This window comes from Aquila chrysaetos, chromosome 13, assembly GCF_900496995.4.
Source record: "Aquila chrysaetos chrysaetos chromosome 13, bAquChr1.4, whole genome shotgun sequence".
Lineage (NCBI taxonomy): Eukaryota > Metazoa > Chordata > Aves > Accipitriformes > Accipitridae > Aquila > Aquila chrysaetos.
Window position 1 is genome coordinate 33,276,597 of NC_044016.1, and position 27,894 is coordinate 33,304,490.

The window sequence follows — 27,894 nt, forward strand, 5'->3', positions numbered from 1 at the left end:
GAAGCCATCCCCGGCCCGGCGACAACCTCCCGCCCGTCCCGTCCCGTCCCGTCCCGTCCGGGGAGCGGTGCCAGGCCCCGTGCACGCCCTTGCCCGCCGGGCGGCTCTTGCCCCGGGGGGGAGGACAGGGCACACCGCCCGGCCGCTCCCGCTTCCAGCGTGGCCAGGGCTGGCCGCTTTCCTTCCCTGTTTGCTTTCAGGGTGTTCGTCTCCGCCGCCGCGGTTCGGAGCAGCCGGGAGGTCGGCCTCGCGCTGCGGTTCGAGGAGGAGGGCTGGAGGACCCCGCCGGCTTCCCCGCAGCGCGCTCTTCCCCAGCCTCCCTCTTTTCCTTCGCGAGGCGCGAGAGGTATTTTTGCTCCCTCTTCTTTTTCCTCCAGTTCCCCCTCGCTTCTGCCCCAAACTGCCTGCCAAGCCTCGGCTCCCCGGGATCTCTCTCTGGCAGGTGGGAGGGAGCCATGCCGTACCTGTACCAGGACTCGAAGCCAAGGCCGCCCGCGCTGCCCGGGGCCGCGCGTGCCACCCACAGCTCGGGGAAGGCCTTCGAGGAGCTGAAGCAGGAGTGCCTGCGCGGGGGGGTCCTCTTCGAAGACCCCGACTTCCCCGCCTGCGACTCCTCTCTCTTCTTCAGTGAAAAGCCACCCGTTCCCTTCATCTGGAAGAGGCCCGGGGTGAGTATGCCGTCGCGCAGAGGAGGGCGAGCCTTTCTCTCCTGCCACCCTGCCGAAAGTCGGACGCCGCCGTTCTTCGGGATCGCACCGAACGCGTGGCGTGTTCAGGGAGACGTGGAGGCCAAGTGCGGGGCGGGAAAGCCTTCCCACCTCAGGGGGAGCGGCGCGGGGTCGGGATGTCACCCACAAAGAGCTCAGGCTGTGGGACAAGAGGGCTGGAAGGCTTCACCCCGTTTTTAAGATGTAGCTTGTTGTATAGCCACACTTTACGCATGCGTATTTATGTACATGCATAAACAACTTGTAATCAGCCTTCTCTCTTACGTTACTGCCAAACAAAAGCAATGTTAATGTGAAAATAAGAGGACGTGCAAGGAATTCAGGGTAAAATACATTATGATGATGTTCTAAGTATGTAAAATCAAGTGTTGTTAATGTAGGAAATTCATAATTCAGGTTAAACTTAAAAAATTCAAACCTTTTAACTTTTAGAGTATGAGACTCTTATACTTACTCGCTCGCTTCCATCATGAAACACTGAGAGATTACGAATACATGCCACGGTTACTGAGCCATTCAGCAGTAGCCAAGGGCTTGATGAGTATCTGTTAATGCATCTTGCATAACAATCATTAATAACACAGCGAGAGCCTGAAGCTTCACTAGTCACATGCTCTCAGATCACAAACCCAACATCACTCCAGGTTCCTTCTCCCCACTTAACTCTGTAACTAATAGCCACAGAAAATTTGTGGCTACATTTCATTCATTCGCTAATGACTGATGTTTATTCTCTTTTTCTTCATAGTCTGAAAGCTTCTCCCTTAGTAGAAAACTTTCCTTTGGTGACACTGATACCAAGGGAACAAAATAAGCTTAAAGAAGGGTTTAAATTTTGGTTTAACTTAATCCACAATGATAGGCATTCAAATGCCTCAGCATCTGATAGTTAACATAGTGCCACTACAGAGCAGAATTAAAGCTATTGCTTCTGGACAAGTTTCAGCTATGAAAAAAGAGGACATCCCTACCCATGGTAAGTGCAGCCCCTGCAGGCACTGCTGCCTGCGTTGCCTACCTGTGCCCCAAAAGGCAGGTGGGCTGTGGAGCTGCCCCCCAGCACAGGACGGGGCCGTGGGGTTGAGATGCTTTCGGTGGGGTGACTCTGGAGTGCTGTGGGGTATCAAAAATGCAAGTGCCTGTGACACTAGATCAGAAAGAACGGTTTTCCTTTGGCCAGCCAGTAGGTGGTAGTTTGTCTTTTTTTTTCCATTTGGGGCTTCACAATAGTTAAACTTTGCTGTAAAATGTAACCAGGAGCAGCTGAGAGCCTGTGTGTCCTTGTGCATGGTACCCAGGGTCTGTGTGTTGTAGTTGTCGCAGCCTTCTTCAGGATCTTTGTACGCTGAACTGGAAACATTTCCAGGATGAATAAGTTACCTGAAACGGGATCTGCCTTCACACTCCAATTCCCACCATGCAAAAAGGTGAACTTTTGTGAACTGCACAGCAAGAAATAAAGCTCAGGGAAGGCTGAGAGGATGTGTGAGGACAGGGTGTTAGTTATGGACTTCTCTGGCTCCTCAGCATTTAAGCTAAATCAGTTTCATCTCTATTATCCATCAGGAACAGCAGCAAAATAGAGGCACCATAACACCATTTCAAGTTAACACGTTTTACTTTGCAAGTGGGATATAGGCCTGGAGCATGTGCCAGGTTAGTTGCCACAGCTCAGCTGGTGAAGTTGTGGTGCCGGAGACCGTGAGCACAAGAGTGCGGCCGCAGTGTAGAGTATCTGTGTTCAAACTGCTTTTCACAGTGACTGGTTTTTACTGCCTCTCCTACCAGTATTTTACAGGAGCTTGGATGAAGTGTAGCACAATACAAGCAGGTAATTGCAGGGCCAAATAATGTTAGTCTTCAGATTTACACTTTGTTAGAGTTTAAGCTTTAGTAATGAGCGTAGAGAAGGCTTTCTTATTATTTTGTCATGCATATACCTGCATGTATACACGTTTGTACGTAGCGTGAACAGGACCTTCAGCTAGCCCTAATCCATAAATCTCCCACTGCAATCGGTGAGCTACATGGGTCTGCACCAGATGAATATCTCACTTTCTACATAAATCTTAAGTGCTCTAAGATTCAGAAAGATATTTAGCAATTTTGTTTAGCAATCCCTTTTCATTACAAATTAGACTTTAGAAACTGTACCTTATCAAAATTTTAGAATAATCTGAAGAACAGAAGACCCTTTTCTCATTGTATTTCCCCTTTTCCCTTCCCTTCCCCTTTCCCTTTCCCTTCCCCTTCCCCTTTTCCTTTTCCCTTCCCTTTCCCTTTCGCTTTCCCCTTCCCTTTCCCCTTCCCTTCCTTTCTTTTTTTCCTTCTTAATTTATATCTAAATTCAACTGCTAGGATAAATTCAACAGCTCAGGGGAAAATTCAACAGTCTGGGAAAGTCAGACATGTAAGTTGAAGAATGAAAAAAAAAAACAAAACCAAAAAGGAAAGACAAATGTGTTTTACCAATGCCAAATGAGTCTATGGTCTACAGGAGGAAGCAAGAAGGCACTTCTAATATGAACAGCCACTGGCACCTGGTATGACAGGTACTGCATGCTGGATCCAGGCAGGGAAATGTAATCACAGAAATAAGGCCACCTAAACAGCCTCACGTTCAGCCTGTCTTAGGTCTCCATGTACCCCCTCTACCAATGTGGGACAGAGGCACAGGGGATGCACTTAGTTTTCTTTTGAGTCTAAAGAACCACAGCTTTGATGTAGCATCAGGAGAGTCACTGGTTGCTTTGTTTCATCTCTCTGAGAACTGCACGTCCCTACTTCTAGGCAATGTCGTTGTGCAGGCGAATCCTTGAGTTACTGTGTGCTGTGGGTGAATGCAAGATCCAGCGCTGGGTTTTGTCCTTTAACATGCTGAAAATCCTGATACATATTATTATACCATCCAGTCTGAAAATCACTTTAAAATTAATATTATTTTTGCAACATCGACTCAAAATCTGTAGTGTGGTTTTCTTTTGTGCAGCAGAGAATGTGGCACAGGTGCAGTCAAAATCCTTTCAATTCATTTTTATTGACTTTTTATTATTATTATTTTTGTTTGCTTTAGACGTAGGAGATGATTGAAAATGGTTTTCCATACATCAGTTGTAGACCTGGGTAATAAGCAATGACCCATGAATCTAATGTTCAGACCTATGTCAGTGGAAAGGTTTTTTTTATCTTGTCCCTTGCTAGCACACAGAGTTTCTTGGTAACAGCTAAATTTAGTTCTTGCCACGAGAACTAAGTTCCCCAGGAGCAATGGTGCTAAAACAAGGCATGTCATTGAAGATCAGCCACTTTATCAGCTGTTGTTATATTAATGTCTAAAGGCAATGAGCCGTGTTTTTTATTGTTCACATCCAGTCCCAACAAGACTGAGTGTATTTAACAAGCAGGCGGGCCGGGTAAGGCAGGCGGGCCGGGTAAGGAGGAGCTGCTGTTTGAATTCCCTTTGCTCTACGCATTAGGGACATGCCGTGCTGTGGTGCCTCCTCCCCAGGGCACCTGTGGCTGAAGCACAACCTGGCTGCCACCTCCTCCCCAGCAAAGGCAAACAAAAAATATGCAAACCAGCTTCCTCCTGAATATTGCTTCTGCAGGGTGAGCTTCATGGGAGCAGTGCTGGTTCATTGGGGAGAATGTCCTGGCTCCAATGGTGGCTGGCAGCAAATGCCCCAGCAATAAGTGTGGGAAGCTGAACAAAACTATCAATATCCTGCTCTGATGGCCTCACAAAATGCAGTGATATGAACTAAAAGCAACTCAGTTTCCTTCTAGGCAAATGAAGGGGTTAAATGACTGAATGTGTTCTATTCCCCCCACCCCCTTTAATTTTTTCTTTTTTTTTTTTTTTGCCAAGCTTCTGCCACTTAGGCAGAAGAGTTTACTTCATGCCATAGGGTCTGCAACAACATATCAGGACAGACTGATTAACTACCGGTATACTCCTCTAGTAAAATATTAGATACCCTCCTCCTCCCTTTTCTATTCAGTTCAATCAATTAAATTCAATTTACAGTTCATGGGAAAGAGGAGAAGAGAGGGGAATTCCTGCCACATTTATTGGTTTACCACTGTAATTTTTCTATCCAGCTGTGGTGCTAGTAACTGAACCAAAACAGTCAAATGAATGCTTGAGAATTGCTTTAATGTCACCATGACCACGAGTCCCTCTGAGCACACAAAGGTGGGTAGTGTTAGCTCCTCCTAAAAATTAACTCTATAAAACAAACAAGGCTGGAGTCTACCTTTGTTGTTTGCTTATTTGAGGAGGAAATGGTCTGATGGTTGTCAGATACCGTATGTTCCAGGTTTTATGTGCAGGTAAATAAAAGGCTTATTAGTGCATTTAAAGGTAAATTGCCAATTTTAGGGTTTCCAGCCGTTGGGGGAAAACAAACACCCCCCCCCCACCCCGTTAATCAGGATTGTAGCCTAACGTCAAGATTCTGGACCAGGTTATTCTATGATGTTTTAACAATTGCCTACAGATGAATAAAGACTGCCAGCCTTTCATTAGCAGCCAAATAATTAGGAAAAAATGGGGATAGTTGATTCTTTAATTGCTCTACACTGTAATTAATTAGCAAGGATTCCCCACCTAGGTTTTTTGTGGTGGCTACACTGCTGCAGGATAATATAGTTCACGTGGCACACACACCATGCTGCATGTCTGGGCTCAGAGTGAGGGTGGTATTTTCCTGGAGCATTCTAAGTCGTTTCTGTGTCTCTCTCCCACTCTTGCAGGACATTGTCAAAGACCCCAAGTTTATCCTCGGAGGAGCCACAAGAACTGACATTTGCCAAGGGGATCTTGGTGAGTGATTCCCCCTGGGTGGACACGTTCATGCCTACGCCCCGTGAGGAGCAGCAGGAATATCCTCGCACGTGAGGGGATGTTGTCCCACCTGAACCAGTGGGAGCCGTGAAGCTGGAGGTACCACCCATGCTCACCTTGCCCGCAGCCACCTCTTTGGTAGCACCCTCCCATCGGTGCCAGGGACCATCCTGGTGCGGTGGGATTCAAGATCAGGGAAGGAGCTCCACATGAGCGTACTGTGAGCCCGAGGGAGCCTTTTGTCTACCGGCACCTCCGAACTGCAGCACTGTCTGCCCTGGCCAGACAGGGACGAGCTTGCTGGGGACACACGGGCTGGCTTTTGGATTTCAAGAGGGGTGGCGGCTAACTGCTACAACACCTCCTCTGGCCCCTACACCACCTTCTTTTCCTCCTGAAGGGAGGAAAATGAGGGTTTTTTTCCCCCCTTCTCAATTCGCAGGTGACTGCTGGCTATTAGCAGCCATAGCTTCTCTCACACTGAATGAAAAAACACTAGCAAGAGTGGTGCCACTTGATCAAAATTTTGGGCCGGATTATGCTGGAATATTTCACTTCCAGGTAGGATGAACATCTGGCACAGCATGAACACATTTCCATCATTACATGTCACGGTCTATTTTGTGGTGGGGTTGCCAGTTATTGCAGGGGAGACATTGAAAACACAGGGATTGCTGAGCTTACGCTGTTGTTCATCGTTTGCGACACAACCTAGAGGGCTATGGCAGCCTCCCACAGGCATGCACTTAGCCACTTTTGCTCTCTGAAGAGATATATGGCTTTAGAAATCATTTCACTTCTTCCTGGGCACACAAAGCCCGCTTAGGGTATAAGGCCTTAGAGGAGTTGGACTGGGATCTGTAATACATGTGTGTCTTAAAGGTGTCTTCAATCACGTGGTGACCACTTGTGTAGCTACATGAATGATGTTATCCAGACAAGGAGCTACAGTACAGCTCTACACTTTTAGTCTTAGTCTTTTCTTAATATAGATTACCCTTCCTTCAGAGCAGCCTAGCATGGTATAGTGGGAACAGATGATTTACATATGACTTCTAATCAAGCCTATGATTGTTTCTAACTTACAATTGTAAGTGCTGGGGCACCAGAGTCCTACGCTCAGGAAATGACATGCTGTCAGCAAACTCATGCCCCATCCTTTCTAAATAGTTTTGGCAGCACAATGAGTGGCTGGATGTTGTGATTGATGACCGATTACCCACCTTCAAAGACCGGCTGGTTTTCCTGCACTCTGCTGAACACAATGAATTTTGGAGTGCCTTACTAGAGAAAGCCTATGCCAAGTAAGTAACACTGTGCATACAAAATTGGTTATTTGTACATCCATTATTCACAATTTGTACATAGATTATTCACAACTCAAGTGAACAGCTTCTATCCAGTATTTGGTGGTGGTGGGGTTTTTTGCATTTGCTGCTGCCCTGATATAAAGATGTTATGCCTATCTCTTGTGACCTGGCCCAGCTTCCAGCACATCAATAGATACAACCCTAGCTGATAGCAACAGAGTTGGATCAAAGCCTCAATCCTGCCATTTGTGTCTCTGCTGAGACCTCAGCTGATGGTTCTGGCAAACTCAAATCATTTAAAAATATAGGTAGGTAGCAAGGCACTGACACACAGTGATATTCAGTCCTTGCCGACCTGACAACTGGCACTAAAGAAAGAAAAGCCCCAGGCTTTAATGATATGGAGAAATGAATTAATTAAAAATGTCATTAACAAGGAAAGCAGAATGATCCCAGTACTCCTCCCATATATCCTGGGTACATTCTGGGGTACTTCTTTTGACTTCAGTGCTGCTGTTGCAATTGTATGCTTGTGTGAGAGAGCTCTTGAACACGGGTATCTTCAAACTTTTGAAAGCATGTCTCACGGTCAGCATGTGTTTTCCAGGCTGAACGGCAGCTATGAGGCTCTGAAAGGAGGCAGTACAATAGAAGCCATGGAGGATTTCACTGGGGGCATAGGAGAAATGTACGAGGTTAAAAAGGCTCCTGACAATTTCTATGAAATCCTGGAGAAAGCTCTGAAAAGATGCTCAATGGTGGGCTGCTCTATTGATGTAAGTAAGAAATGGGGTCTGAATTTCTCAGTTTATTTTTGTGGTTTCTGCTTTAAAAAACTCTGCTTTTTAAAGACTGGTTAAATTAATGGCAAGTAGATGGATATGCACTTAACTCTGCAAATAATAGCTATGAACTGATAGATATGTAATATTAATGTATTCCTTAGTACAGTTGTTTAAAAGAAAAGAAAAAGATTCATCACTTTTCAGCACATGATGGCCACTGTGTTTAAGGCAATAATGGCATGAGTATGAGCACTTGGTGAGAGTGAATTTTTCCTGACTTATTTGGTCACTTAGCATTAAAATTGGCCATAGTTTTTTGAGGACTTACTGGTTCCAGAGACTACGAAATTGGTTTTTTTTCAGCCCTGAATCCTGTACCAACACCTATGGGAACCTGGGGGACTCCAGACAATTTTCAGGATCAGTGTGTGTGTTTGTAAAGAGGGGCTGGGGCTTAGGGTATGTCAGGTTTATCCCGCCAGAGACTAAAACCTCCAGCATTCCCAGAGGAAAGGTTACTGGTGGGTAGCACCTGAATAGGTTACTTATGCTGCTCTGGCACTGTGTCTGACCCAAGGTAAAAGGAGCCGTCCATGTGTCCTTGGCTTTTGGTGAAAAATGCCCAAGCTGCTCAACAGCAAGAGTGAAAGCCCTGTGGCTGTTCCTTGCTGACTTTGCTCAGCGGGAAAGGCAGTTTGGAAACAAAAGTGTCCCAGCTTTGCTGCCTGCAAAGACTGATTAAATATTTATTGAACTAGAGAGAGAGTGTGATACTTATCTGGCTGATGGGACCCTTCACTGCTATCACTGCTCCATCAATGTCTTTTTACAAGAAATGAGGCCATACCAACACCTGATCTCAGTCAGAGAGCACTTTTCCCACCCCTTAGCTGACACAAACTACATTTGAATGGGAGTTAAGACTGAGATCCCAGAAAGTAGATGATGTTGATACAAAATCACAGGGGCAGAGAAGGTGTTTCAGCCTGGAACCACGTTATTTTCCTTCCGAATGAACAATGCGAAAAAAAAAAAAAAAAAAAAAAAACCAAAAAAACACAACAACCTTTCTTTCCTCAAAGGGCACCATTGCACCCTCACTGTCTGCATCCAGCAGACAGACCAGTTTGCTGTTCTCAGTACTGGTTAGCCACTGACCTCCCACCTGATGCTTGGAAGGGACCAGGTGGCACCACTCGCGATCTCACTCTGAAGAGAGAGATTCACATCTCTTTTTCCCATATTTCAGACCAGCAGCGCTGCAGAGTCAGAAGCCAAAACCCGCTTTGGCCTTATAAAGGGCCATGCTTACTCCGTGACTGGCATCGATGAGGTACGTTCAGCAGTGCAGGGCAAGGACAGACGTGGGGAAAAATTAAGGGAGTGTCCCCCAACCTCAGGTGATAGGCGGAGTTATCCTGGGGGAGATATCCAAATTCCCATCCATCTTTCCCTCCCACATCTCCTGTAGCAGTCTGCACCTTTTGCCCAGCTGTTACACCAGCTTGCCCAGCCTCTGCACACTGGAAAAGTCTCAGTGCACGCTCCCTAGCTACTGACGCTTGGTATTTTCTCTATTTCTCTATTTCCTTCTTCCCCAGGTGAGCTACCGGGGCCGGCAAGTGCAGCTCATAAGGATAAGGAACCCCTGGGGAGAGGTCGAGTGGAACGGCCCTTGGAGTGACAAGTACGTGCGCTGTCCCATAGACACCGGCCTCGCAAAGGCCAGATCCCAGCTGCTGCCCCACAGCTGGCTTTCTGCAGCCCCAGCTATTCCACAGAAAATTAAATCAAGAGTTTGCGCATGCGTTAACAGTATTAGTGCCATACTAACATGTCACCCTCAGTATTTTCAAAGCTGCTCAATTATGGGGACACTGTCAAAGTTGTTTAGCCCCCAAAATCTAACACTAGCAAAAATCATGCATTAATATTAATGGGATAAGTTAATTTTAAGACACTCCAGATTGGAAAAATTATACGTTTGGAGTGACTTTTTGTTTATTTTTTGCAAGCCTGTTGCTGTAGTACTTGTAACACAACATCCATACTTTGTCCTACTGCAGATAAGCTGGAAACTGATATTGTATTACCCCCTCTAAGCAGCTTATGAGTATCTAGTTGCATTTACTGTTCTGGGTTTCTAAACACCTCAGGAATAGGCAGGAACCTTACAGGTTGTATATGACCATTAAATGAGACCCTCTCCATGCAGTACCCACCAAAGTTGTGGAAGGAGCCAAAAGTACAACAGGACTGGTCTGAAAATCAGTCTCTTTTTACTACCAAAGGTAAACAAAGTGCAAATAATAAAAAAGAAAAAAAATATATAGTAAAAAAACAACACTACATTCCTCCCCAACATACACTTTCCAATATATTTTTGCACATATGCATGGCTTCATTTTTGTTTCACTTTCTTCTGCTCAGTTTTTTTTTTATTCTCACAAATGTAGAGGACAGGAGCCATAACCTGCCTGGCCCTTTAAAGTTGCTGTGACATGTAGTCATCTGTAGGACTACTTTGAATGTCCCTGTCGTTAACATGACTCAGAAATAAATGAAATATTTCCACATCAGCTCTGATCCCTTGTTATCTTGAAAAAGAAAGATGTGGATAGTTGGCATATATAATGAGTGATTAAATCTCAAACAGAGAGGTTAAGATCAGGACAGGCATCTGACAACTCATGCTGTTTATTGAAAAGGCTGTATCTGCAAAGCAGAGGTCTGATTCTGCTCTTGGGACATTTTCTGGAACTCAAGATGCAGAGGGGCTTGCAGGTCAATACAGGAATCTGTATTAACACTTTGCAGTGGTTGCTGAAATTAAAAACCTCAACACAAGGTGCCTGCTAATCCCTGTTTATTATGTCAGATTGGAAATGTAGTAGGGCATTTCCAGTTTTTCCAAAAAGCATTAGCAGGTTTTTGTTTGGTTTTGACCTGCTGCAGCTGGAGTTGTAGGGGTGAAAGAAAAGGAGGCAAAGACTTTACCTGGAACCCCAGTTACTCCAGCAAATCTCTCTGTACGGGGGAAGGAGCCTATTCAATTCCCATTGACTCAATTTTGAAGAAACATCTGGCCCTAAATTACTGACAAACATAAAAAAGCAGATGGTGCTACGGATGGAAAGCAGATTTAAGGAGGGGTGTGACTTACCAAAAGCTTTACCAATAGTCCCATTATACCCAACCCCAGCACCTGACAGCAGTCCCAACTCTGACTGCAGGCAATAACTCATGCAGGATCATCCTGGAGCAGCTTTAGGATCTTTGGCCTCGTCCTGCTTCCAGCTACATTAGTTGGGTCTCTGCGACCATGAGTGACAGCAGGAATTGGGAAACCTCTTAAATGCATCTGTGTTCTTGTGAGCCGCTCGCATAAAACCCATCTGGAAGAATAACAGCCTACTGCTGTGTCCAGCCAGTCATTCTGAGGCAGGCAAAATTAATTGCCACATACCTGTAGTAAAGCTTGGTTTTGTTTTCTTGCAGCTCTCCGGAGTGGCGTTCAGTCAGCCTGTCGGAGCAGAGACGCCTATCTCAGGCAGCACTGGATGATGGAGAGTTCTGGTAAGCCACAGGTTTTTAAAGAAGTCTCTATGTGAGGAAATAAATGCTCAGTTTCTGCCTAGGAGAGGGCAAGTAGAATGCTCGCTTGGTTTTCTGTGTGTTTCGTGTATGCCTGTGTCTATTCCAATAACAAAAAGCACTTTAAAAGTCACCTTAGTCAATGGCATTAGCATATTTCAAATACTGTGTGTCTCCCATGAACGTAATACCCTTTAAATCCTTCCCATGAACAAAGGCAGGCTCTACAGAAGGGAGCATTGTATTGCACTGTATCACCGATGAAATGCCTTCAGGGTAGATACGGTACTGGAAGGGAAGGGAGTCCTGAGAAGCGATACTACTTGTTACAGAAAGTAAAAGAACACCAAGATATGTGTGAAATGATGGAAAATTTTAAGAAAAGATGAAATGAAATGGAAAAAAAAAAACGTGATAGAAATTGCTTTAGAAGTGTGAAGTGTTCTTCACGCCAAATTCACAATCTCAGACAGAGCAGATGGTTGACTTGCACATGATCCCCCCTATATCAACCATGCTGTGCACTACTGACAATGTGTCTGGTCACATTTTCTAGGGCCAGATGTTCATCTCTTTTACAGAGGTAAATCTAGAGACATATGCAGTGGGGCTATTCCAGATTTTTCCTGCAAGTTAAACCAAAGTTCAACTTTAGGCCTGAAAAGGGATTTGAGATAGACAAGGCAACATGTTAAATCACATAAAATGATTTATCCCAAACTTTGATAGCTCTGGAGGGACGTAGGTCTGTTGGCTTATCCATTACTTAAGTATTGTTACATAGGATATTTTGAGTTATTTTGCTATTGATATTGCAAATGCAGTAGGGCGTTTCCGATTTTTCCAAAAAGCTTTTGTGGGTTTTTTTTTGTCTGTTTTTGACCTGGCTACAGCTGGAGCTTATGGGGTGAATGAAAAGGAGGCAAAGACTTTACCTGGAACCCAAGTAATTCCAGCAAGTCTCTCAATACAGGGCATGACTTAAAGCCTGACTGTGTAATGGAGGTGCAAGTGTGCAAGAAGGCGTCAAATGAGCAATGAAATTCATGAAAAAGTTGTCTGTCCAACAGAGCTAAGCTGATAGTTAAGTAAGTCCTCGGAAGGCCAATAAGAATTAATGAGGTTGAGCATACCCAGACAAATGTTGGCCTTCCTTATCCAGCATCTCAGCCATTCAGAGCAGAAACAAAAGCCATTGGGACTGCAATTTCCACTGAAGGGGTTAAGTGGACAAAACCCACATGCCGAAGATAAGAAATGCTTCCAAAACCAGTCAGGCAAGTTTGTTACCAGCTAAGCCCTCCACCCAGTCCAACAGACTTATTTTTCCTAATGTCTTTTGACTTCTGTGTATTTCTCTAAGGATTGTTTGCCTCTTTGCCCCCTCTAAGCCACACCTGTATGGTTTCCCCATCAGGCTTCACATACAGACTTTGCATGAGCAATAATGTGATGTATCCCTGAAGACATTAAAATGGTCAGATGAGGAAAGCGATGAACATAGCTGCTTCTCTCCAGCTTTCAGTTTGCTCCTACTGTGGTTTCTGCTGATGCAGTTTAGCTGAGGAGATGGTGAATGAACCATATTCCTGCTTCTGCAGCTGAGGACCTTCAGCCAGTCTGTTCACCACTCCTGGTGGTGACTTGGCTTGCCTCCCTGGAAAGCTGGGGTAATCTTTATGAGGTGCTTTGAAACCTGCTGCTAGAAATAGTGAGTAGCAAATTACTTATGTCCTCAAGAGTTCAAAACATGTTCTCCATGACATGCATTATCTTTGGGCTTAGAAAATAACGTAAGGTGCAATGGGGCTCTTCTCCTTGTTCACCACAATTGGCTTCTACTGAAGTAGACTTAATAGTAAGTGTTACAGTCAGCGACCTCTTTGTATGTCATTTCTTAACGTGTCTAGAAGCTAAAAGGGAGCCCAGGAAACCTCCCATGCACTCATGAACACCTTCTGTAACTGTGCTGCAGGTTTTGGACGCAGCTTATTCCATGTGCTGACTGCACACAAAGCAATGGCCATTTCTCCTACACAGGCTCATTTCTGTTAAATGAAAGATGTTTATTCTCATGTATTCATCCTAGGTGGCACAGGAAGGCTAGGAGGAAGGGTAGTGCAGCCAGGGAAATTAGATCAAAAACTATGGAACATTTGGAGCAAAATAAGTGTCATATCATCAGAGTGTCTTCAGCCAATGCAAAAAGGCAGCACAGCTGTAGAGGACTACATGGGGTAAGGCAGCCAAGGTGAGAAATGTGGTCAGATAAGACCTTTTGTCCCTTTTGTTCTTTGGATTTGTGAGGACTGAAGAAAATCTTCATGGTAACATGCTGAGGGCCTACTGACCTCATTAACTGCCCCAAAGATGTTTTGGCTACATATTAGCAGCTCAGATTGGTCTTGTCCAGATGCTTCTACTAGATATGAAGAAGGCATCCTGCTGTTGGCTAAGAAATCAGCTTCTTACCCTAGTCCCTTCCCTCCTAAACTCGGAGGGTGAGAGTCTTCTGTTCCCTTCACCGGTACAAATCTGCAACGGCCCTAGGGAAGTCAGAACAGGTGTTTTACCTCTTAGGAGCCAAATCTGATCTATAAAGTGCAACTCCTTCATCTGCTTTGCAGCACGTTTCCAAAGAGCTGAAAATTGCATAGTGTGGCCAGGAATCCGAGTGACTCAGAGACAGATTTTGCTGTGCTGCCCCTGCTCTAGTGTACTGAGCATCAAAGTGAGAATTAGCAGTGCCTAGGACTAGCAATACATGGGAATAGCCGACAAGAAAGAGGACAGAGCTCAGGAAAGCAAACCCTGCTGCTCCTTCCCACACTAAAAACAAGTTGTAAAATGGCCCATAGCAAGTGTAAATTAATAACACCGCAGACATCTATTTCTTATGCAGCAGAAAAATGGAACTAGCTGTGTTTGGTGAGTTGTGCTGAGGGCTAGCTGGGTCCTATTTGCCACTTCTGCAGGTAAACATGCAGTCTTGGACAGCTTTTGCTTTCCTGCTACTCCATTTTGTTGTTAGGCATCAGCTACTGGAGGAAAAGGATAGTTACAGAAGTTCATGTTAGGGAGGAGATCAATTTCTGTATGTTATTTCTATGGTCCATGGAGAGAGAGGAGCTGTTAGAGATAGCAATTCAGAGCAGAGGACACATCTGGATGCTAAATTGCCCTCAGGAAGGCCTAATACCTCTCCCCTTTTACAGAGGGAAGTTCAACCTACCAAGGCTACCCTCAGTCTTAGAGCATATGGGCCTCCTGTCTTTGCAGTGCCCACCATGCAAGCTGCTGTCTCTTAGACATCTTCCCTGCTCTGTTCCTTTTGCCCAGGGCTGCACACCATGCCCAGTGGTGCTGTTTGCTCAGTCCTGAACACCAGGCTCCTTGGCCAGCAGGACTGTTGGTATCTTTTTGTCCTTTTACTTGCTAGGTAAAATCACATGGCTGCTCCTCAGCATGCTGAGCAGGCTACTTTCAACCAGCCCAGCCTAGCAGCTCAGAAACATCCATATTGTGGCATTTGCTTCCTCCTTCCCATGGCCATGTATATGTGTCCACCTTGGGTATAAAATATATGTAGTGCAATCTACGGGACACAGTAGCAGGCAGCAGTGTCTATACTGCCTTCGAGGGCAGAGTGGAGCCACTACTCAACTCCAAACACAATTTTTGTCTCATGTTTGGTGTATGTTTTTGCTAGGACAAGGTCCCAGGCACCCATAAAGGAGGGGAGGGTGGGCAACTTGAGCCTAGGCACCTTAGCAGAGGCCCAAATGTGAGTTTAACTGCAGTGCGGACAGGCTAACCGTACCATGGCTTGGCTAATCTATCACCACGTGTCCCTTGTAGTGCTGTCGTGCATCTGGCATTGAACACACAGCTGATTTGTAGGCAGACTTAGCTCCTGCACAATGCCTGCCATCCTTTGGTTGGCTTTTTGGCAGTATAGATGCAGCCGTTAAGGCCAGGATGGCATCGGTGAAATAACTCTTTCCACCATAGGTTTTGTGCCAGTCTCACTTCTTATACCCAACTGTAATTGAATAAAATCAACAGTTACAGTGCAAAAAGAAAAGTGTAAGAAATGTCAGAATGAGACCCAGACAATAAGGTTGCTTGTGTTTTACACCACAGTGAGGGAGAGCTAGCTTCTCCCCTGGTGTACATCAGCATATCTCCATGGTCACTGAAACTACTCAGATCCATACGAGCTGGTGATCTGGCCCCGGGACTCTGAGAAGTAAGTACTTCTGCTGGGCATGCTTCACTGAAGTGAATGACTGCTTGTTCCTTCCCATGTCTTTCGCTCAGGATGAAATTTGAAGACTTTCAAGTGCATTTTGATAAAGTTGAGATCTGCAACCTGACTCCAGATGCCCTGGACGACAGCGCTGCCCACAAGTGGGAGGTGACCATCCACCAAGGGAGCTGGGTCCGGGGATCCACTGCAGGAGGATGTAGAAATTTTCTAGGTAAATAGATACTGCTTTGAAAATGAGAAGCAGGCACTGAAGTCTTTACCCACCCTCAGCCACCTCTCCTGTTGCCCGTAGCCAGAATTGCGGGTACAGGCCAGGCCAGCTGCATCTCAGCTAACAGGAACCAGCCAAAGTGACAAATGTTCATATGGTCCCACTTGAGACTTTGTGGTAAAAGAGCTGCTTTCTTTGCTCCCAAGTTTGTTGGATCTGATTTGCCTCTCATTTACATTTGCATGAGCAGGACTAGCTCCAAATAAGTCACTTAAACTGCAGCAGTAAGTGTAAAATGAGACAAAAATCCAGCTCAGCCAGCATGTTTATGTGGCTCTGAAGTAGCATCATGGATCTGAACTGTGTTACTCCAGACTGGCACCAGCACTATGGGATCATTGTAGCTATGTACTTTTAACAAAATTCCATCTGACAACTTTATTTAATCCATGGTAACTTAATAAAATATCAGGCCTAAAATCTTTTCTACACCTAGTTCCATGAAGGATTTTGGCATTTGGCTTATTTTCTGCAGAGCTTGGCGGAAAGAAGCATGACAGCTAATGGAAAAACTAAACTTGAGCAAAACCTCAGCTTCATTGTCCTTTTTGTCTTCTTTTTTTTTTTGGTAGTAGTAGTGGTGGTATTATCCTGAGGCAAGAAACTCTCTGGTGTTCTTTACATTGGCAGAGACTTTCTGGACAAATCCACAAATCAAGCTACATTTGACAGAGAAAGACGATGGACAAGATGACTGCACATTCATAGCGGCGCTGATGCAAAAGGACCGCCGTAAACTCAAGAAGGTTGGCGCTGAAATGCTAACCATCGGCTACTCTATTTATGAGGTACTCTATTGCTTTTACAGCGCAGTAGCCACACTATCAGTATTAACATCTTTCTCTGGGTTTGTACCCCTGCCAGTCATCGTGTATTTTTAGGGCCCTTGCTCTTAAAATAATCTTCTCAGTTACATCAAGCCCCACGGAGAATTTTGATGTGGTTGGGATGGAGTCCTCTCAGAGGAGGATTTAGGAGTCCCTGCGGGGGGGCGTGGGTTCCCAGGATAGACTCTTTGGCCCCATGATTCTGTCATCCCCTGCCTGGCTCCTGGAGAGGGGACATCGTTGCTGCTTATGAGCCTCTTGGGATGCATCACACACAGGGGTGCCCTCCCCTCAGTGAGGTTGGGATTGGCAAATCTGTTGTCACTGCTCTGTGACACCCCGCCTGGGATGGTGATATTTAATGGCAAGGATTGTTTAAGCAGGAAGACAATGTCCCAGAGCCCTCTTAGACTGCCTTCTGGGTGGGAAAGGACCACTGGTAACACGTCCTTGCCATAAGGTGGGAGCTAGGTAGCTGCGAGCACATGGGTGAAGGGATGAGAGTCAGGGTCAGAGCCAGGGGAGAGGCTTGTGCCAGGCAGAGTTTGGTTCTGTGATTGGGAAGGGACAAGGATGGCCGCCAGCACACCCCAGCCAGTGCAGCGCTGCCTTCATTTCCCCTCCTAGAGCCCCGGCAGAGACGGACACTTGGGCAAAGACTTCTTCAGGTACCACCCCTCCAAGGCCAGGAGCAAAACCTACATTAATTTAAGGGAAGTATCTAACAGATTCAAGCTGCCGCCGGGCGATTACATTCTTGTTCCCACCACGTTTGAGCCGCACCAGGAGGCAGATTTCTGCCTGAGGATTTTCTCTGAGAAGAAGGCCATCACTGAGTAAGTCAGCAGCGAGCCCCGGGCCCTCCAGTGCTCGCCTGCGTGTGGGGCTGGTGACTGCTGGGGGGAGTCTGGCTGCCGGGCACCCAGCCCTACAGCAGAGCCCTGGCATGGAAAGCTCCTGATGGTTTGTTTTTGGGTTTTTTTTTTTGCATTTGCCCATTTTTGCTAAACCTGACTTTTTTTTGGAGAGGAGTTGAGGATGTGGGGAAATAGGGCTTGCCATGGTGAATCTGCTGGAAGCTTGAGAAGGAAGGGTTGCTAGCTGCCTGATACTGTTTGGGAATCTGTGAATGCAGCAGTGTTTGTTTCCTCTCAAAGTTTGTCCAAATGACAATTTTATATGAAAAAAGGATATTGAGGAAAAAGTGTGTGCACAGTGAATAAAGAATGAGATGAATTCTTTAGTGGAGAGCATGCACAGCTGTGCCCTACCTGAGTCCTGCTTAAAATCTGTTTTAAGGGCTTATACCAAAATTTAAACAGTGCAAAAATCTGATTGTCTGATGAATTTTATCTAAACTTAACCTGTTCGGTAAAAAATGCAGTTTTATCATTCACCTCTGGAAGAAGTAATAAGCAAGCTTCCCCCCCAAGCAGATGTTGAATATCTTCAGATACCAAATAAGGTTTTGTTTTCTCCAGGGATCTAGATGAAAACGTTGCCATTGATCTCCCTGAGGTAAGTCTACGAGTTAAAATAGCAAGAGAATAGCTCAGCAGAAGCTGGCACACACTGCTTTTACTGTCTTTGGCTAAAACCATTCATTTCACAGGAATGTTACACAATTGCCAGCTTTGTGTATGTGACTGAAACAGACAGTTCTGCTGAATATGGTAAAAGAGCTGTAACAATCAAAATCATAATCATTATGCTTCTGCATCCGCTTCAAGGCAGTCGGCGTCAGCCAGCACCGGAGGCATGTATCAGCCACCATGGGTGCGCTGAAAGCACACCCGTTAGCACCAGGGAGGCACATGGCCATTCACATCTTTTAAAATTTTATGTATTATGAAAAAAATAACAGGCAAGAGAATGTCCACAGACCTACATTCATTTTGCATGCATATACATTTATTTTACTTATCAATATCCACAGGGCTTGGGAGGGAATGCTTGATACATGTGCGTGCCTACTGAAATGATTAAATTATTTTTGTTTCTGAATGGCCTGGTCTGCCTGCTGAGCACTAATCGCAGCTGAGTCTGAGTCAGCTCCTGTTTAAGTGTATCCCTGCAAACAAGCCCTTAATTGTGGTGTGCCTTCCCATGGAAACAAGCTAAGCTAAGATCTCCTGTGTCCCTTTTCAGTACAACTCTCCTCCAGGGACCAGCTAAGAAGCGCACCTCCATTTCTGGGATCTCAGGGCCATGTTCAGTAGTAAAGTAAATCTGTTCACCTGTCCCGGTATCATTAAGGGACTTCATCCAAACTTGAGCAGAAGGAAGTGAGGAACATGCATACGGTCAAAAAAAGTGTAAGCGGTCAAGCAGTGTCACCAGGGCCACTCTGGTGACAGTACACTAAGTAGCACCTATGTCGTATGGTCTGTGGGTAGAGAAAACAAAGCCTGATTCTTTGCTTCCTGTACTGTGCTGTTGCCTTCTTTTTCCCCATTTTTTTGGCTCAAGAACCCCTCTCTGTTCACATGGTGACCCCAGCTATAGCAGTGGCTCTCCACTATTGGATCTCTCTGCTCATCAGTGTAGGCTGAAGGCTGGGCTCTACACCCCTGCGACTGCACTGATGCACTCAGCTGGCAGCCAGCTCAGTAGAGCTGTGATTGTTCAAGGACCCGGGGAAGCAGACTGTTGCAGGGGTGGGATGAGAGAGAGGTGTTTTCCAGGATGGATGCTATTGGTTTTGACATAGCCAAGGCAATGGCACACTATGCAATCGCCCAGGCGAAGGAAATGGCAGGGGTGAGACTCCCCTCTGGCAGCTAGATGGTTGGGATGCCTTAGGTCTAGCAATGTTCAGGAGCATGTGTATCCTTATTTTAAGATGTACTATGGTCCCCTGGTGCACAGAGAGGCTACGTGCAGGAGAAATGTCATGTTTTACAATTCTTATAATGACTTGTGTGGTTGATGTTGCAGCCTCTAAACCCAACCCCAAGCCCACAAGAAAATGAAGAAGAGAAGCAGTTCCGGGCACTGTTTGAGCAGATTTCAGGAAAGGTGAGTGCAAAACCCTTGTGGGTCCTAGCAAGGTGTAGAAAGATGGGAGACACCTCTGCACCCACCCAGGGCCAGGTGAAACGAAAATGATGTGTTTGGGGAGAAGTATGCTGAGTTGTAGTGTGTTGTTTGGGCACCAGATGTCACCATGCCTTATGGCTGGATGGAGAAGGGACAGTCCCTGGTGAGCACACGCACAGCTAGAACTCAGGCTCTGAGGGAGCCTACCTGGTTCAGTGTCCAGCCGCAGTTTATTCTTCTTTGAATCAATGGGTCCCACTTGAGATCTCCTTCAGACAGCCTTATGCACAGCAGCACTCCTGTATTTTGCCAGCCCTTTAGTTTTTAGCCTTTTCTGGGTTTTGTGTGGTTCTCTTTTCCTGAGTTGCAATAAAGTACAGATGGGCGATGTTTGTGTTTTCTGAGGTCTTTGGTATGTCTGATTACAGAAACATCCAAGTAACAGATGCTGCACTTTTTTTTTACTTTAGGACATGGAAATAGCTGCAGAAGAACTCCAATATGTTCTGAATGCTGTATTAAAAAAAAGTAAGTGCTGATAACCTCTACATTAAGGGCTGTAAAATCTTTATAAAATCTGCCATTAAATTCACTTTCAGATAGAAAAATAGAGGCTGTGTTATGGCTGCGGCCTGGTGTCCTCCAGCCAGCCGGGGCAGAGCCAGGAAAACATCTGGTCTGTGATCTAACCACGAGCTTGCCCTGCCTCCAGCATGATCCATGTCAGCTCAGTGAGGCCAGCTCTCCATTGCACTACTGCTCTGCTGTGGAGAGACAGCCGCTGGCCTGGGACTTGTAAGACCTGGACATAGTTCGTGGCCCTGTCACAGGCCCTATGTGCAACGAGAAACCTGTCAGTCTCTGAACCTCAGCTCTCGATTTACGAAACAAGGACAGTATTTCCTGTCACGTCTTCAGTAAATACCTCTTCTGTCTGGACTGTGACTTCTCTACAGTGAGGGCTGTCTGCATCTTCCAGTGCACAGGTCCTCCCACAACGAGGACTAGCAGCCAGCTGTCTCTGCTTATTAAATCCTATTTTCTACTTTCAGTTTATAAAAGGCAGATTTGCCCATTGACTTCTTATTATTGTCCCTTTTCAGCAAAGAACATCAAATTCAAGGACTTAACTCTCATTTCGTGCAGAAATATCATTTCTCTTATGGATGTATCCTTTTGAATAAGTGCTTGTGAGGCTAAATGAATACTGAATATATGTCCATAGCATTACCTGTCATGGATATGAGAGATGGATGTGGTAATGTCATGGTGGAATACTCCCCAAAGAAAAAAATTATGTGAAAGTTGTATCCTGATTTTTATTTTAGAAATTTATACAGACCATTTTCTACTGCAGACTTAGAGGCAGATGCTTTAATGCTGAGAACTTTTAAAAGTAAATCTCAAATTACTTCTGTACAGAACAGTGCATTTTTCAAGCTGTGGTTTATTTGAAAAAGGCCTAGAAGAGATAACTCAAGAAAGTCTATTGTCTGGAGGGTTAAATTCACCAGGCAGAGTTGTGCATGCAAGTTATGGGTCAGAAATCAAGAATCAGCAGAGTGTTGAAGATTACTGATATCAAAGCTGGGAGTTTTTTGACAACCAGACTAAAAGCTGGAAAATCTGGTCTTTCAGCTAGATCCTGGAACTCCAGGAAGCAGACATGTGGGTGAGAGTTGTCTGTCCAAATTTAGGCATTTGTGGTGTAGGTGTCTACATCTAAGCTAGCTTTCTAGACTTCCTTTGTAGATAGCGAAAGGGATGGTGTAATTATGCTTGTTCTGGATGCGCCTAACTGTGAGGGATGCTAAATGACTGCTCAGACATTAGGTGAGATGAATCACAGCCCTGGTACTTCCCCACCAGATTCATATTTTGCAATGTTCTGGTGCCTGTTGAGTTTGCTTAGCATGGCTTCTCCTCAGGTAGAGCTGTTTTTTGCAGTATGCTTTCCTGATAGACAATTTTGTTACATGTGAAACAAACCAGATAATACAGTCTTAACAAGGCAAGTATCTAACATTTGGTTTGTGTCTTGCTTGTTCAGCTGAGAAGTTCTTATCTTTTGCTTTTGCTGCTCCAGTCCATGACAGAGGTAACACCCTCTCAAACATTTCTAACAGAAAACCAAAACAGACAGAACTTTATCCTGTTAAAGCTATGTCCATAATATTAAAATTCAGTGCAGATTAGTCACCATGCATATGCAATGAGAAACAGGGGACCAGTCCTAAATTTCCTCCCTTAAAAACCAAGCTTCAGCAGGGAGCTGGTCCATGTTCACATCTCATCCTTACATGGTATTGGGACAGAGCCAGGGGCTGCATTTAACCCAGGAGCATGGCAGCAGTCCTAGGTTTACTATTTAGGATGTAACTAAATAGTTTCCATGATTTGCAATGCTTCCAAGCAAATCTCTGCATAGTTTTGAATAAATGGGGATACATCTCTTCCTCTGCTTTGGAAGCACAAGGAACGCAGACGCAGCCGTCCCACTCTGGGCATGGTATTTGGAGCACAATGGAGGAGCAAAATGACACAAATGAAAACCCGAATCAACACTGAGTCCCCTCCATGTCATATGCCACCAAATTCCCTGGCTACAGTCACCGTGCGGTGGCGTGGAGTGAGGGCAAATTTCTACATGACCCCAGAAGAAGAACCTGGCTGGGTAGAAAGACAGACTTTTTGCAGGAGTGATAACATCCTCGGGATCTGTGGGTGCCCTCAATAATGTCACCAGTATAGGTGCTTAAATAATGGCAGGCATTAGCTAGACCCCACTTGGCACGTTTTGAGCTTTGTGAATGCTTGCTGAGCTAGTGTGCCTCTGAGCAAGGGCTTTGTCCTGGCAAGTAAGGTGGAAAGGGGAAGGGGCATGGGTCCATTCCTGATTTAGCATTTCAGAGCGAGTGCCCCATCCTGCAGCTGAGCTGTGCTTGGACGACATCAGTGACTCAGTAAAGTATTAAGACCCTCACATTTCAGGCAGAGGGAAGGCCAGGCAGATCTTATCACTGCCCCTCAGAACTGCTGTACAGGTATTTTTTTCAGACCAGAAGGACCAGATTTTGCCAGCCTCACCCCACAACTCCCATTAATTTTTGACTGAACCATTGCAACAGAGCCTGGTCTCTAGTTAAAAATACAGACTAGCACATTGATTGACTAACTCCTTTGAATAGAGCAGCAATTTGTTTTAATCAGGAAATTAAATTCTCTGAATCATTTATATCCCATTTACATCCAAAGCTGTTCCTGCCTTAGAACAATCTGTCTTTCTTTCTCCCGTGGAGCCTGCATTGCTCAGCTGTGTTTTTATATCACAGAATGTTCCCCAAGTATCCCAGCCACAGCCATGACTGTAACTGCTCAAGCTGCACCTCATGAGAAATCCCAATATCGGTTTCAGCAGCACCATAGACTTTCCAGGCAACTTAACATTTTCTGCTTAAAGGAACAGCGCTGATAAATGCAGGCAGAATTTGGACCTTATGTAACAAATCCTTTTCCTTAATTCAGATTACCAGACCAGCGGCAATGGGAAACTGGAATTTAGTGAGTTCAAAGTTTTCTGGGAAAAAATGAAGAAATGGATAGTAGGTGACATTATTCATTGTATTTGTTTCTCCATTTCATTAGCTATTTCCTGCATAGTTTATTATGTATGCGCAGACAAAAATGGAGACAGGAGTGTTTACAAGCCACGAATTTTAACTCAAAACAAATGTTTTAAAAGTATGGAGGCTTGTTTTGGATAGCCAAAGACATTCTTAGCTTTCCATGATGCTAAACCATAATGGTTTTCTGGAAATAACAGAGATTTTTGCAAGCAAGTCAACTATGTTTGGGATAAAGAATGCAACGGGCACTAATAAGCAAGCCAATCAAAATGAAGCTTAAGGAGTTTCCATTACTGCTATTGTACAGAAGAAGAAAGTGATGATTCATGACTAGTAGGAAGCAATCAATTCCTAAGTCACTGCATTTCCATTATTGATCTCTCAGGATTCAACTGCACTGAAGTCTGGGAAAGTGTTGATTCTAATTTTAAATACATTTCCCTGCCACTGTATATGGCAGTAAGAGTAAGCAGAATCAGGCCACAGACTGAATATTCAAATAAAGACATCATAATTGTTTCCTCATGGTCGTTAATAGTTTCTTCTGAATTCGTGCTTTACCCAAGCATTCAAAATATGCAGTTCTCTGCTTCTTGTCTAGCCCATCAGAAATGGAAACACTTTTTCTGGGTACTAATGGCACATGTCTTTTAACAAAGGACACATTGTTTTTTAACAAGGGGGCTTGAGAAATCCTCATATCCTGTAGGAAGATTTGCACGTATATTTGCTGGAAAATTTTAAGCTGAATATGACGACAGCTTTAAATAACTCATATTCCAGGGGAGAGTCATGTTTGTTGTCTCATTAAAAGGATGGAATTTAGCTCCAGCTTAATAATTATTTAATATTTAGGTCAAAATTCAAACTGTTTGTTCCAGTTCTCTTGGATGTACCATGAATGTGGCTGTTTAGATCTTTTATATCTAAAAGCAAATGAGTAAGTGACAATCTTAACTTCATCTTAAACAATTTGTCTCTAGCCTTCAGAATTATAGAGAAAAACATAAAAAGCGATTAAGAGAATGCATCAATCAAGAGTTAAAAGACAAAGAACAATACGTCCTTCCCAGATAAAATCACTTTTTAAAAAAATCATGGAGTTTTTTATGAAGAGCAAGTCATTATTTTTGAACGCTTGGGTTTGGCAGTACTTGTTTAAGTTTCACAACAACCTATTCATATGACAAAGAGAACTGGGACCTAGATTTGCTCCTCAGTTACAAAATCAGACTGGATCTAGACCAAAGTCTTGTCAGCTTTCTTAATGCTTATGCTACACAGAGATAAACACCTTGCCTTTCTGTGCCATATCTGTGCTCCCTTTCATATGCAAATACTGAACTTTCCATGTGCTCCTTTCATAACAGAATATCTTTCTTCAATTTGACTTTGATAAATCTGGCTCCATGTCCTCCTATGAGCTTCGCAGTGCTCTTAAAGCTGCAGGTAAGACAAGCACTCCATTTTATCTGGGAAACCTGTTGGGCAGATCAGGTGAGGGTGAGGAGGGCTGTGACCAATTATGCATGCCAGGTGCCCCTGAACAGAGAGGAGGTCGAAACCCCAGCGAGGACATGGGCACCTAGAGAGGACATTGAGTGGACTAATTTTGCCCCGGGTATGCCCAAACCTGCAGGGTGGTCAGTCAGAGCAGTCTTTACATTTTTCTTGAGCTCCGTTAAACTCAACAGGGCCGCACATGTGCAGGGTTAGATCCTGAAACAAACCACTTCAGAGTCCATCTTGACTCAAGGGTTGGAGGAACACTGAGCGAGCTGTTTGTTATGAAGAGCAGTCAGTGCATTTGTATTTCATCACAAATTATTCTTATTAAAGCACCTAGTTTTGCAGAAATACCTCCAAATTTCAAGGAGACAGAATGGTCCGTCATATGTCAAAAAGTACATGGATTAGAAACTGCAGTGACTGCAAAATTTCTTGTTCAGAGTTTGTTATTCATTGCAAGCTTAAAGAACTTTGTGGTCAGATTGCTTTCTGGATGGACGTGTGCCACAGAGTATCCTCCCATGGACTGGTTTTCAAGATTAGTTAGTAGAGATCTGCAGATTCCTCCCTGGCCTACGAGGTTGCTCACTTTTCCTTTGTGCATGTGTCTTTGGGAAGGATACCAACTCAACAACTACCTGCTGCAACTGATTGTCTTCCGATACTCTGACGAACAGTTCCAGATTGAATTTGATGATTTTCTGAACTGCTTAATTCGCTTAGAGAATGCAAGTCGTGAGTATCTTCTTCCTCTGGAATTTCTTGCCCTTTGGAAAAAAAAAATGTTCCACTTTCAGCTGTCGTTGAGCATGTTGCACAATATCTGAGATCAAGTGTGTACATGGCTAACAGAAAGGAGCTGTGTTTAGCATTTGCTTTTAGGATGGTTTTTCTCCTGTAAAGTGAAAAATGTTCTGCTGCTAATGGAAAATTTCCCCATGTGAATAGAGCCTGCTTCATAGACTCTGCAGCAACAGAGAAGGCATGTGAAGAATGCTGGCAAAGTCCATCTTATAGCCTTTCTTGTGGCTCACTCATGAGCTTAATTTGGGATCACAGAAGTTCAAGGTTCAAATATTGCTTGTGCCTCATGCAGAGAGATAATTGGCATGTGCTTGGGCAGATATCTCCTGTAACTTTTGCGTAACTTATCCACTTTTGCCTGAAGATATGGTTCCCTGTACCTCGAGGCACCCCAGGTCTCAGTTCATTTGTGCACAGCGTCACTCTTGTTCCAGAGCAGCAGTAGTAGAGATGGGTAAAATGCCTGGATAAATGCTGAAGTGATCATTAGTGTGGCTCCAAATTCAAATCAAACACAACTCACTCTATGAGAAGCAAAATCAACTTTCTTGCCTGGTTTTTTGTTTTGTTTTGTTCTTCTCTTTACTTTCTGGTTCAATTTGTGGCAATACAAGTATGAAACTACTGAGAGAGAAAAGTTAAATAAGATACATAAAGAAATGCAAACTGCTTGGCTTCGTTTTGGGGTATCATCCAAACCCAGCTGTTTAGCACATCCAGGACACCCTCTTCCACTCAAGTCCTGAAGCGAGACTTGCACAAAGGCTTTAAGTCAGCAAGACTTTTCCTCTTGCAAGGACTTCATTTTGTCAGAGCAGCAACCACCACCAAGCAATCCTAAGCCTTTGCGCCAGGCCCTCCCTCTCCTTGGCACGGCCACCCGTCGTTGTGGGATGGAGAGCTCATGTATGAATATGAATGAGGTGTATTTATAGCAACGATGTCCTGTTTTTCATTTCAGGAGTATTCCAAGCACTGAGTGTGAAAAACAAGGAGTTCATTAACCTGAATATAGGCGAGGTATGAGCACAGCTTCATAAACACTGACAAAACGATGGGGCTTCTCTAGAGCTTTGTCCTCTTGTAAGAACCTGAGTATTTCTGCATGACACTTCAGGTGACATCTATGTCCGTGAGAGTGCAGGGGGGGATCTGCCATAGGTTTCAGCAGGGCTGGGATTTTACAGCGCAAGCACTGATTACATCTCCTCTGTGCTATTTCCTTCCTTCCTTGCCCTGTGGCATATCGACAGCCTCCCATCTCCCTTTCTAGATTCTCTGCTTTTTCCTTCCTTGCGTGCCAGCTCTCGATGGGGTAAAGGGGAAGCAGCAAACAGGGATGGGGGGGTCTTTCACTCTCCCTGAATCCCCCAGGAGTTCAGATTAGCCTCTCCTGTGCACGTCCATCATCTGCTTCTCACACTGCTCAGCACAGGCTTCTTATTTTCTTGTGCTCTATTTGTCTCCCTGTTGCACATGTGGGTCATCGCTCATTTTACACTAACCCAAAGCTTCCTGGGGCAAGGGACAATGAATTCCCTGGTACAACAAACGTGGGAGCCCGTGTGGACTGCTGGGATGCAAACAAAATCACTGCCATTATCGGCACCTAGTGCTTGGAGAGCTCTGCCTTCTTCCCTCCAAACACAGAAGTAAATGCTGGCTGAGGTGTCTCCTTAGTGACAGGACATAAAAGCCTAGTGAGCAAAGATCCTCTTCTCCGCATGGGGTCAATTCAGGGCAAGGCACTGCTTTTGAACATCTCACTTTCATTTGGGGAAAGGGAGGGGGAGGGAGAAGGGCCTGAATTAATTTATTGTAAAGTTGATCTTTCTGCTGATATTAGTTTATCAACCTGGCAATGAACATCTGAAGAAGTCTGACTTGGATGCCGGGAGCTTCTTGCGACATTGCTGCCGAGAATTCTGCCCCAACAGCTGAGGTCCCCTTCGCGTACAGACTTTACCAGGAGATTTCGTGCAGAGGAACATGCATGCTGCCCACCCTTTCTGGTCTCCAGCCTTGTTGATGAGTTCAACAGTCAGATCATATTTTGTTTTTATTTTTGGTAAAGCCTGATACTGGATTTGTTACTGTGAGAGGCATTTGGATGGGGCACACACGCCTTTCAAGAAGACTGAAACTGATGTCCCTGAGTGACCACAGGTTTTTATGAAATAGGATTGTATTTAGTTTCAGCACAGACTACAGTGATTAAAAGTCTTTATTGCTGCTTGGCTACAGATTACTGTAAGGTGCTTTTGAAAATATAAGGTTGCGTAAAA

General features: G+C 44.8%; 1 protein-coding gene across 2 annotated transcripts; it reads left to right on the forward strand.

The window, feature by feature from the left end:
• Positions 1-450: 450 nt before the first annotated feature.
• Positions 451-27,894, forward strand: CAPN9 (calpain 9). Of its 2 annotated transcripts, none has more exons than XM_030036068.1 (20): positions 451-668; positions 5,484-5,553; positions 6,017-6,135; positions 6,745-6,878; positions 7,492-7,660; positions 8,919-9,002; positions 9,271-9,356; positions 11,168-11,245; positions 15,584-15,744; positions 16,435-16,592; positions 17,259-17,467; positions 18,113-18,149; positions 19,569-19,649; positions 20,141-20,198; positions 20,774-20,838; positions 23,204-23,272; positions 24,667-24,745; positions 25,424-25,540; positions 26,571-26,629; positions 27,456-27,894. In XM_030036068.1, exons 1-20 carry the CDS (start codon positions 456-458, stop codon positions 27,480-27,482), a joined length of 2,073 nt encoding a protein of 690 aa, XP_029891928.1. In that variant the 5' UTR covers positions 451-455; the 3' UTR covers positions 27,483-27,894. The 2 variants fall into 2 exon arrangements, with proteins under 2 accessions (XP_029891928.1, XP_029891927.1); XM_030036067.2 differs by lacking the exon at positions 451-668 and adding an exon at positions 1,627-1,704 and having other exon boundaries at positions 27,456-27,862.